This window comes from Cynara cardunculus (assembly GCF_001531365.2).
Source record: "Cynara cardunculus var. scolymus isolate 2C chromosome LG 15, CcrdV1, whole genome shotgun sequence".
NCBI classification, from domain to species: Eukaryota; Viridiplantae; Streptophyta; class Magnoliopsida; order Asterales; family Asteraceae; genus Cynara; species Cynara cardunculus.
The window spans coordinates 11,458,490-11,470,582 of NC_037542.1; the positions used below are offsets into that span (position 1 = coordinate 11,458,490).

General features: G+C 36.1%; 2 protein-coding genes across 3 annotated transcripts in view; one reads left to right on the plus strand and one right to left on the minus strand.

Annotated features, from left to right (window-relative positions):
• LOC112527365 (probable arabinose 5-phosphate isomerase) overlaps positions 1-4,699 on the plus strand; it is a 10,223-nt gene extending 5,524 nt beyond the window's left edge. The window contains exons 1-4 of one of the 2 annotated variants that reach the window (XM_025137969.1): positions 1,645-2,082; positions 2,668-3,334; positions 4,056-4,279; positions 4,402-4,699. In XM_025137969.1, coding sequence (XP_024993737.1) covers positions 2,690-3,334; positions 4,056-4,279; positions 4,402-4,558 — 1,026 coding nt within the window. In that variant the 5' untranslated portion in view covers positions 1,645-2,082; positions 2,668-2,689 and the 3' untranslated portion in view covers positions 4,559-4,699. Of the gene's footprint in view, positions 1-1,644; positions 2,083-2,667; positions 3,335-4,055; positions 4,280-4,401 lie in introns of those variants that run through there. The other variant, XM_025137970.1, reaches the window with a different exon arrangement.
• A 2,568-nt stretch (positions 4,700-7,267) lies between these two features.
• On the minus strand, positions 7,268-11,674 carry LOC112527179. Its single transcript, XM_025137641.1, has 4 exons — positions 11,467-11,674; positions 11,114-11,184; positions 9,642-9,722; positions 7,268-7,509 (listed from the first exon to the last, which is right to left on the minus strand). The coding sequence occupies exons 1-4, from the start codon at positions 11,579-11,581 to the stop codon at positions 7,486-7,488; spliced, it is 291 nt and encodes a 96-aa protein (XP_024993409.1). The 5' UTR covers positions 11,582-11,674; the 3' UTR covers positions 7,268-7,485.
• Between the last annotated feature and the right edge of the window lie 419 nt (positions 11,675-12,093).

Consider the following 12,093-nt stretch of genomic DNA (forward strand, 5'->3'; position numbering starts at 1 on the left):
TAAAAACATTATCATTTTCTCAAAACCACATAAAACTGTATTATATCGACAAAAACAAAGAATAAAACAAAATATTAAAATCAAAATGTATCTCGTCATTACACAAATATCCTTCTATTATTTTTATAAGTAAGTTTCTTTATAATAAATGGCCCAATCAGATTTGAGAATTTCAAAATATTGAGTGGTGGCTTGAGTTTGGTTCACATATTTCACTACAACAACCTCCCCTACCACGTCCACAACCACCATCGTCCATCACCACCTCTACAACCACCGTTTGCCACCGACCACCACCACCTCCAACTCCTTCTTTACTACAACAACCTCCTCAACTGCCTCCACAACCAATGTCAATCACCGACCACCATCGTCCATTGCCACCTTTACAACCATCGTCAACCCTTTACCACCACTATCTATTGCCATTGCCACTACCACCATTGGTCACCTCCAACTCCTCTACTACAACAACCTTCACCTCCACCATAACCACTACCACCACCGCTATCAACTACCACAACCACCGTCCATCACCACCATTATCCACCATTTTCACGTTTTCCACAACCACCGTCCTCCACTAATCATCACTGCCTCTATCTCCACCACCACCCATAACCAACACCTCCACCATAACCAACACCACTTCTACCTCCGCTATAACCACCACTTCTACTACCATCAATTATATCAATTTTTCCATTCAAATTTGATACTATTATACGTGTATGTATTTATGTACATGAAAATTATGTAAAAATATTTGTAAATTAAATTATTTACTTTGTTTGTGTTAACTATACCTATCATATAATATATAAAAACATCAAATAAGTTTTGGAGACAACTTATCTAGTTCAGTCATGTCCTAGTCATACCAAACACTGGTTTTATTCAATCATGTTCTATCTAGTCTTGTCTGATCCTATTATTTTGTCATATCCAATCATATTTGAGTACTAAAAATGCTATCTAAAGGAATAGAAAATGACTTTGACAAATTAAGTAGTGGGTTTGACTCAATATGTAAATTGGTCAACCGTTAATCCATAAAATATCTACATTTCTATGACAAAAAAGATTAACTAAATCATTTATAATTTATATCTATTAAATCTATATTAAGATTTTTTTTTAGAAAAAGATGATGTTATACAACTAAATTTGAAAATTCTAAAATATAGAGTTATAATGCAATTCTAATTATCTTTTATTAGAGGGAATTTCCGGTGGAGCGGTGAAATGCGTAAAGATCGGAAAGAACACCTACTGCTATACCCGGAGTTACTCCATGTATTGCTTTTAAGAAATTACATTTCATATTGTTATGCTTCGATATTAACGCTTCTATGCAACGCACAATAACGAACACCATTGATAATGTAAACCACATGCATTGATGGGCAAGGAATAAGGTATTCTTTAATTTATTTTCTTCCGATTTTACTTGTGACATATCAAAATAGACCAAAAGTCGCAACCAAATTTTGTTTTTGGGATTGAAAAGGCAAAATGAAAAATACAAGGACTGAAAATGATATGTTTAAGATAGAGCATGGACGAGATATGTAAGATTTTGAGTGTCGGTGCAGAGCCTCGTTCACATGTTCTGTTTATATCTCGCGGCGCGTCTTTTTTCTCCCGCAACTACTTTCTGTGTCCAACTATTCGCCCATTGTCGCCGGAATCCTTCTCCGGCGAACCAATCTACGGCGATTAACGTATTAGAAAAACAGGAATTTTGAAAAAATGGGTCTCTTCCACATATATTAGCAGATCCATCATCAAAAAGATTAACCCAACTCATTCATCCAATCAAACTAAAAATTATGCTCTGAAATTTTTAAAAGTAAAAAGGCTTAAGATAAAAAAGCACATCTGGTTCCCTCTCCCAGATCGCCTAATTCAGCCACTGAACCAAAACTAAAAAAATCGGGATCCCAACTCAAAATCGTCGGATTCAAGCCTCCGCCTCTCTCCGACTCCGGCTCTATCGGCTCTCTCTGACTCCGGCAAGTCTTCCGAATCGCCAAATCGGGTTGCCAATCCAAACCCTACTCAAGTCTCAAATCGTAAACGGTACATTTTCTTTTAACTTGATTATTGGTTCTTATTTCTTACATTGTTTGCCCTAAGTCCCTAACTTGATTATTGATTGTTATTTCTCTCATTTGTTATGTATTTCACTGTTTTCCCTAAATCTCTAGCTTTGTTATTGATTTCTTATTTGTTTTATTAATCATCAATTTATTGATTATTGATTATGGTTAGTAGTTAGTAGATCAATCTGTTTACTACAAATCTGGAATTTAGTATAGACATGCTAAATCTGTCTACTTGTTTAGTATAATTCTGTTGGAATTTTGGTATTTGATCACACCTTTTGCTTCATCTTAGACTATTCTGTACGTATATGCAAAGCCAGTTTTAAACAGTGATATTGTGAAATATGAAGGACTACATAGATTGGGAAGTTTGATGATGGTTTTAGTATATCAAACACCACCATTGGATTTGGTTGAACAGTGTGTTTATTTGCTTATTTGGGAATCGGGAATATCAATCTGTTGATAACTTCATTTGCCTTACTTATTTAGAATTTGGTTAAACTATCTGTTTATTTGTATTATTGGTTAAACAATGTATAATTTGAATTTGATTCAGGAAAGAGGAAATTTGATTAAAAATGGGGTCTCTTCCACATTTATTAGCAGATCCATCATCTCAAAAACCAACCCAACTCGTTGATCCTATCAAACTGAAAAACCTCTTCAAATCCCAACAGAAATACCTCAACACTTTCTTCGATAAGCTAGACCATTCCCAAACCCATGTATTCACACAAACTCTTTTAGACTCAACCGGTACCATCTTCATCACTGGTGTCGGAAAATCCGGCTTTGTCTCCAAAAACATCTCACAGACCCTCGTGTCTCTTGGCATCAAATCCCAATTCTTGTCCCCTGTCGACGCTCTGCATGGAGATATTGGCATTTTAACCGACAAAGATGTATTGGTTATGTTTAGCAAGAGTGGGAATACGGAGGAATTGGTAAAGTTGGTTCCATGTGCGAGGGCAAAAGGGGCATTCTTGATATCGGTGACATCAGTGGAGGGGAATGCCTTGATGGGGTTGTGTGATTTGAATGTGCATTTGCCTTTGGAGAGGGAGTTATGCCCTTTTGATTTGGCTCCAACCACATCGACAGCAATTCAGATGGTTTTTGGGTGCACGGTTGCGATTGCACTGATGGATGCGAAGAATTTGACAAAAGAAGGCTATGCGGCAAATCATCCTGCTGGCCGGATTGGAAAGAGTTTGATCTTTAAGGTTAGAATCCCCCATTGGGGTTTCTTTTTCTCTGTTATTTATTTACTGATTAATGTTTATGGTTCTCTGATGGAAACTTTGAGCTTGAATAGGGTTCTTGATTATGGAACTTTACAGCTGAATCTTAGGTCAATTCTAGTACTTGTTTAATTTAAAAGTCATCTTTGATCTGGCACAAATTTGAGACCCATCATTGTTCTATTGTTGGTCTTCTCTTGAATTTTGCTGCTGTAGAAAAAAAATACTGAAAAAGTTAAATGAACTGTAGCAATTTGGGACTTGAAAATTAGTTGATTTGAAGCGAAGACAAAACTAATTTATTATTCCTGAAGCCAATTGTCTCTCTGGAAGTGATGGCAATGGAGATGAGTGTTGCACTGATTGATAAGAGAAGCTAATCGTGTTGTGGTGTCAAAAGCTTTTCTCAGTTTATCTGCCTAAGGATTAAGCTTTGTTTAACATTTCCAATGATATCTTTGTCAATCTGTCATTATTACAAACTCTGATGGTTTAGTTTTGGTTAAGATTTTCTTTTTACTGTTCCATTGTTATTGGACAGGTATCTTAACATCTAACTAGTAGCTAAACATGCTTACTGAAGTTCGTTTAAAGCAATTGTTGGTTAAAAACAATGTGATATTCATTGAAGTGTATATTGATAAGTTTCAGTTAGAATGTATGGGATCTTTTTTACAAGGGTGGATTTGATTGTATGTTGCAGGTGAAGGACGTGATGAAGAAGCAAGGGGAACTTCCATTATGCAAGGAAGGAGATCTGATAATGGATCAACTAGTTGAGCTAACTAGTAAAGGGTGTGGTTGCCTTCTGGTGGTTGATGATGATTACCACCTCATAGGTACATTCACTGATGGTGATCTCCGGCGAACACTCAAAGCTAGCAAAGAGGGGATCTTCAAACTTACCGTCGGTCAGATGTGCAACAGGTAACATTCTCATCAAAGTTCTTTGTTTTTAAGGTCCTATTGCAGTTGAGACTCACAAATCAAAATAAAGAAACAACAACCGGGACTGATCAACCATGTATGGGAATGGGATTGTGTTTTAGGAATCCGAGGAGCATAGGAGCGGATAGGATGGCGGTAGAAGCAATGCAGAAGATGGAGGCTCCACCATCCCCTGTTCAGTTCTTGCCGGTCATGGATGAACAGAATATGGTGATAGGTATTGTGACACTGCATGGACTGGTCTCTGCTGGCCTCTGAATCTTTCCTTCATTTGTTTTGTTGTTACTTGTGTAATCAGAGGAATATATTGTTGTTGATTGTAAGTATTGTTAATTGTTATATACACCTTCAACCCTATTATCAATATTCTTTAATTTATTTTTTTACTGGTTGGTGGTTGCATGTTTTCTCAAGTACATGAATCATGATGTATGATTTATGATGTATGAAAGAAAGTTGTTAGGCTTCACTTAACAGAGAAACTTGATGTAATAAAAGAATTGTAGAAATATGAAATCTAAATTTATTTGCAAATGAATTATACATGACAAAAATTGTAATTTAAGACGAGTTGATCCCATTATTTAGAGAGAAAATACAATATTCATTTATATAACATGATTTGATTCAGACTCCCAATCCCATCCCATGTAGTATTTATAATTGACTTGATGTTGACCGAGGTATCTTGAGCCTTTAAAACTCCATTTTTCTTCCTGTAATAATTCTTTTTTAATGATACATAAAATAATATGTATATTTTTATAACATGATTATTTGTTGTGATACATTATTGGATGCATATATGCTCCGGAATGAAAATAGACGAAACAGTACTGCAGGTTTATTCACATTTTATGTGTATTAACCATCTTAAGAATATATATAATCTAATTATTGAAACCGAACATAATTTGTTTTGAGGATTTTTCCTTTTCCTTTTCCAATTTTAAATTTTATTTGTTCAATATTACAATATATTTTAATAAATAATCAATCCTCCGATTATATATAAAATTAGATTGACGGAAACTGGAACTAGCCCAAAAGATTCAGAACAGAAGCAACAGCACAATACATTTTTTGTTTTGCCATATTTATAATTTATCATCAAATACCTTATCAACCCCCATATAATAAAACCATTTTTTTTTATCAACTGTGATCGGTTTTATTAATATCTCATCATAATTTTCAATCAACAAATAAGGAAATTAAAATTAAAAAAAATTACATTTCTATAAATGAATACTTCTTTTAGATTGTTTAATACTACTCTTTTTTTAGATAATTATTAGCGTTTAGAAATTGTTCCCTAATTAATATGGAATAATAATTATATTTGAAAAAAAAAAAAAAAGGAAAAGTGAGCGTTACAAATGAGAACCAATTGGATGACATGCAAAACTGAACCGTGTTTCCTATTCAAAACCCTTCTTTCAAATTCATAATATTATCTTATTTATAAAATAAAAATTAAATATAAAAAAACCCCAAGCAGAGTGAATTGAGCACTTTAGTTGGGGCACAATTCCCATGCACCTCCCCTCCCCTTTTTAACCTCCTTATGGAATCCATCACCACTCAGACTACAGCCAGAGAAATGGGGATGAAGGGGCACCCACAGAGCAATTGCGGCGGCCTTGGTGGTGGTGGGTGGCTGATGAAGAAGAAGAAGAAAATGGCGATGGTCGCGGTGGTGATATTGGTGGCAGTAATGGGGGTGATGGTGGTTCAGAAGGTGAGGGACCGGCGCCTGTTTAACCTTGTCATCAAAGATAAAGATCGCCAAATTCTCTCTCTACACCTCCTCTTGCAAGTAAGTTGTAACTCCCCTTTTTCTAACTCTTTTTTTTAAAGAATAATTTCCCAAAACAAGTTGAATACCAACTACGGGTGTAAACGAGACAAGAAAACTCGCGAATTACTCGAGATCGACTCGGTTAATGAGTCGAGTCTGAGTTCGAGCTTGGAAAATGGCTATCGAGTTTGAGTCAGTATATAATAGAGCTTATGTAGTATATGTTATGTATGTATAGAAGGAAAGGCAATATGCAAAAGAAACCAAGAGGAAGAATCAAGATTTGAATGCAAAACTATTCTCCCTTCGAACAGACAAGACTCAACTCAATAACAACATATTGGAGATGCGATCCACTATTACGTCAATGAGAGATGAACAACGAGCCCTCGAGTCCACCATTCATGACCTGCACAACCAGATCCACCTCAAACAATCCAAAATCAAGAATTTGATCCAAACTCACTGCTCAAATCCTCAACCCAACCTAACCCACAACCAAACTGCCACTAAAGACCAAGAATCAACCAATGGAAAACATCCACATACTGGTGTTGACATACAAAAGCCTAGAGATGATGGAGAGTTGGCAAAACTTGCAACTGAGATTCTGGATGCAAAGATCCATAATACCACTGAAACCAATGGTAGATTAGCCACAGGGGGTTTTAAAGAAAATGGGGATGGTTTGAACATGAAAAAAAGATCCTTTGTAGGAGAAGTAAGCAAAGGTCAAAGAGATAAGACTAATGATGGTCATGCTGACAAAAGTCAAGTGACACCAAACTGGGAAGAGGGTCCAACACTATTCAAATCTAATAACTATTCAACTCATGAAGTTGGTAATGGGAGTTCAGGAAAGACGGCCACCGGTGAAGAAATAAAGAGCAAAGCTGACAGGATGGATGATGAAGATGAAGGAGAGACGGAAGCAGATACAAATGCTTCCAGCAATGCCTCAGATGCAGATCAAGATTACAAGGAAGAAACAGAAGACTGATGATTCATCATATTTCAGATGGTGTTCCCAATTCCTAAATTGTCTTGTCTCATTTCAAACATGATGAGTGTTGAACTTGAATGCGATCCAACATTAGACCCTGTTCAGAACTAATTTATCAATTCTACCAACTTAAATCGAGATTCTTGAGCATAACAAGAAGAAATACCGAACCAAAAGGATGCTTGTTATTCAAATATGCGATATATTTATGACAATGAGAATGGCTCAAGTCTGCAAAAATATGCAATTAGAAACTGAAAAACATATCAAATTGCTGAGGAACCCAAACTGTCCCCAAATAAAGAAAGGTGAATACCAGGAAATCTTGCATCCACGTAAACAAATTATTAGCAGAAAGTTTCTGGCACAAATTTCAACCTCTTAGTTCGCTGCTTCCACCAATTTCTGTCACACAAACACAAACAAGAGAGTCAGCAGTGCAAAATAAGAGTCCATACAGAACTAACAATGAAGATTTCGTGGGGATATGTGCACCAATTGCCTCATTACGTTCATCCCCACAGGTTTATCCCCGCTTTCTAGTAGTGAATCAATTTAGTTGCTTATAAGCCAGCTTTTACAAAAGAAGTATCGTTATCTTTTTATAACAATAGCAATGCAAGGGCGTAGATTAAGAAACATAACTAGGAGGGGGTAAAGCTTTTGTTGTTCAAACCTTCTATTGCTGCAATGTTTCACCAGATGTTATCTTAAGCATTGAATTCATCCATCAATTAACAGGATTCTTGGTGGTCTAACCAAGGTCTCGGTTGCTGCCACTGCTCTTCAACTTTTAATGCTTAAATTCTAGGCTCTTTGAAGATATGAGAGTAATTTTTAGCTGGTTTGACACTCCCCTTCAAATCACATAACTTTATGCTTTAATAATTGAATATCTCAGAAAGCTGTAACTTCTGTTTTTGGCAACCAAATACTGCAATTCTAGTTCATGATTCTCTTCCCATTGTCATTCATAGATAAACATGCAGTGAGGTTTACATACACCAGAGGGAATAGAGATAAAAGAAATAAGGGTGTTTTAAGTAAACAGTGACAGTAGTTGGTAAAGTCAGTACCAAACGGTAGCAATCAGTCACGGGGAGTTAGTTGAATGGCAATGATGTGTTGGTATAAAAGGGGAGAAACGTCAAGTTGTAGATCACCCGATCTCTTTGTGAATGTTGTCTTGAGGGAGAGTACCAGACTCACAAAAGCTGGTTGGTTAATGAATCAATAGTTCTTTCATGTGTTGTTTGACATTTTGGTGTCACGCTGCACCAAGATGTGCATCAACTGTCTAAACAACTAATTGATAGCTCTTCCCCATGCATTATGGCAAAAGGAGATTGGAGAATATATATATATATATATATATATAATAGGTGACGTAGCCTTCTCCATTCAGTTCAAAAGAAAACAACAGCTAATGGCTAGAATGCAATCTGCTAATTTTACATTTTGCTTTCACAATATGGTTAATATTATAGCAATTATTTACACACTTGAAACGCACAAATAGATAGCAGGCAGCATTGACATGTCATGCTAATAAGGGTGAACTAATGAACACGAGTAAACAGGAATAACACCACCCCGTTTTATAGTGCTATAATCATTAAATAGTGGTCTTGAATTCGGGACAAATTTGTGGGGCAGTTTCTGCCATCTTTTCCTACCTAGTTAATACTAGTGATCAAGTAGTGACTTCACTTACTGAACAATTAATGCAAACCAATATTACTATACTATCATCTAATAGCTGAAGACAGAAATGACCTTATCACCTGATCTCCATTTTTAATTCATTTCTGGTTCATGATGAGCTCAAATTATTTTTGTCTATACAGGCAACACCTGCAACATCTTTCCCTGGCATGACAATAATTCGACTACATTATGGATCCTCACTAGCTTCATTGCTCTCAGTTCCTCTTTTGCAGGGTTCATTTTATTTCAATGCACACTGGTGCAATGATTGGACATATGGAATTAGCCACTATGATAGAGAGTAGAGACTCATTAAGCAAACGAAATTCCAACAAGAGGAATTATGTAAAGCATGACCTTTGGATTGAATAATTGAGTAGATTCCATCAAATGCTTATGTTTGTGAAATTTACATAAAAAAATCTAGACTGATTCTTAAGATCAAATAAAGAGTTAACTTTGCATAACTCCTAAGGAAACTGTATGACTGTGAATAACTGCCATTTGAAGATGCAGAAACTACATTGCAAGAAAAACAAAAACATAACCTTTCCTAATTCTTAGAAGAACTACAATACCACCTGGACAGAGACATGAACTAAAGCATAAATATATAGACCAACTAATGTAAAATTATGAAAAAGTTGATGCTTATAGAATCAATTTTCTTTCAGTGGAAAGTTAAGTGAAAGCTAATAACTGGGAAGACAAAAAAACTAACCATGCAGACAAGTTATTAGAGACTGAGTTACTAGCACATTAGGCTATTAAATATGAGCTGAATAGAAGCAAAAAGAAGGACTAATGAACTCTGAGCAATTGAAAGATACCTCATCCTTCTTGCCTCCAGAGAACATCTTGTATCCACTATAGATCAGCAATCCCCAACCAGATAAAGAGATAATAACAAACTGCAAAGAGAAAAGTTCATATAATCAGTACAATAGCATGAAAAACATTCTCCTGATTTTTTCAAACATATATAAAGAGGTAAAAAGTTGTAAATTACAAGGACCAACATTGTAGTATATAGCTGGTTTCCCATAACTCACTGAGGAACGGTGTTGTAGTATATATGCTGCCATTTGCTAAAACGTAGACATAAAGGCAAGCAAAATTCTTTTGAAATATCCAATCTTGACTATTCATCATCACTAAACAACTTGCAACAGTCCATTTCAGCAAACTGAAGGGTAAAATATTTCCAGAAAGATCTTTGCAACTTAAAGGCTCACATTGTAAAAAGATGATTGTAGAGATATGGAACTGTTCCAGAATTTTAAGATATTAATAACAACAATAGTAATTCTAGGTAAGTAAATGGATTAGTGGAGATCGACCTATCTTTTTTCTAAATATCCAACAATTCTTCCACAAGGAACAGTCTCCTACTCCCCCCCCCCAGGTTTCACTCTTTTTCTCCTCGTGATTGGTTAATTGTACATTCAATGAAAGATATCAAAGAGGAAGTGAGGCAATCTCTGAGCTTCCAACATCAGCTCAATTTGCTGTTGCATTATCCATCAAGCTTACCTTCCCAATTTGCAAAGGCATACAGCCCTGAAACCAAAGTGATGTCAATCCATTCACACTTTAAAATTGACCTAGGATTGAACTTTTAATATGAAGGAACCCACTTTGAGCTATATCACTACTAGAACCAAAAAACAGGTAGTAGTTCAATAGTTTGCTACCTCTAGAAAGCTCATTGCCATAAACAATATATCACCCCAAAGGTAAACTAACCAGTTAACTGCATTAGCCTATGGTTGTTCAATATAGCAGGCATTAAAATCCTCAGGGGAATTTGTGTTGCTTAATATACTTGTCTTGAATCAACTCTTCACTCAAAAGAGTAGTAGCATCTGCACCCTCTGGTTCAAAAAAAATAAAAAAGAGGATACATTTTTTACTTTCCCGACTAGACCATTACTTTTCAAATGGATTCTGTGCACATAAGACACCAACATTATGCTATTACTTGTTGTGGATTCTAAAAAGAATACATATCACTCTCAAATTTTGATCAACTAACTCAGACTCAAAATTCTTTGTGCATCTCTTCTTTCAGAATAAAGAAAGAGCATTTATTAATCTGAAAATTCCGTAGTCACAACAATCACAGAGGTTTAACACTAGCAAGAAGGAAATTATAACACAAAATATAAACATATAAATAATCCTACCAAAATAAATCATTCTACAAGAAAATTGAGATGATGTGAAAACCCTAAACCCTTCAATTACTCAAAAGTTCAAATTAACACAATAAATCAAATTCAAATCAAAATAGGAGACTCACGTGCTCTTCCTTCCACTTAGATGGACTCATCGGGTCTTTCCAGAAGTCAACCTTTGCAGGTCCATGATGATCTGCAGATAACACAATAACTCACATCAACACTTGAGTCTCATTTCACAAACAAATACGTGTTGCACAAAAAATACACATATCTATATCTAATGACCGGTATTGCGGTTTAGACTTCTCAAAACAATCTAAAGTTCTGAACTTAAATCCCATCGAGCATCAACTCGCAGTCGGGAAAATTTTCACCCACTCGAACGTGGCTTTTGGGTTTTCAGATAACAATACGCACAACGAGCGGATGATAATTGTTTGACAGATAAAGAGTTATGTGTGACGTATTATACCGGCGGCGCCGGAGAGGCCACGGCGCTGGATAAGCGAGGCAGCTTGGGCAGCCGATCTAGAAGAGGAGAGACGGAGTAGATTTGCAGCTTGACGGGCTGCCAAAGTTGATGCCATTTTTGCAGGTCTGAACCTTTCTTTTTGGATGGATCGGCCTGTGCACAAAGATTTTGGGGGAGGAGGCGAGCGTGGCTGCGACAAGAAGATGCGGATGCCTAGACGACAGTTAACGTCGTCGTATTTGTATACTTCCCTGTATCATAACTTACAAATAACACCCTGTACTTTCTTACCTGTTACTAAAGAACCCTTATACATGCAGACTTGATGAAAAAGATCCTTGTTTTGGAGCTTCAACATATTTTTTTTAACAAAATGGGAACTTTTTATTCAGCACGATTCCCTAATAATGTCATGGGCTTTTATTCTCGAGGTCATAGGTAGAATGGTGATGTTATGTTGGGTCATCTGAAAAGCATAACAAATTGTCTAGTAGTGATCCAAGCCTTGCACAACAACAGCACGAGACTTGGCATGGCTCATCTTTTGACTCCATCATCCAGGACTGGACTGCAAAGGAATTATGACAAAAAAAATATATATATTAGCGTCAACATATGAACGTTGAT

What these genes read in the sequence shown, in the direction of transcription:
- LOC112527179 (XM_025137641.1), bottom strand. Translation starts at nt 11,581, where the DNA reads ATGGCATCAACTTTGGCAGCCCGTCAAGCTGCAAATCTACTCCGTCTC. An exon ending in TGGCCTCTCCGGCGCCGCCG is followed by an intron (nt 11,185 to 11,466) that starts GTATAATACGTC and finishes TGTTATCTGCAG; the next exon opens with ATCATCATGGACCTGCAAAG. An exon ending in CTAAGTGGAAGGAAGAGCAC is followed by an intron (nt 9,723 to 11,113) that starts GTGAGTCTCCTA and finishes TTCTCTTTGCAG; the next exon opens with TTTGTTATTATCTCTTTATC.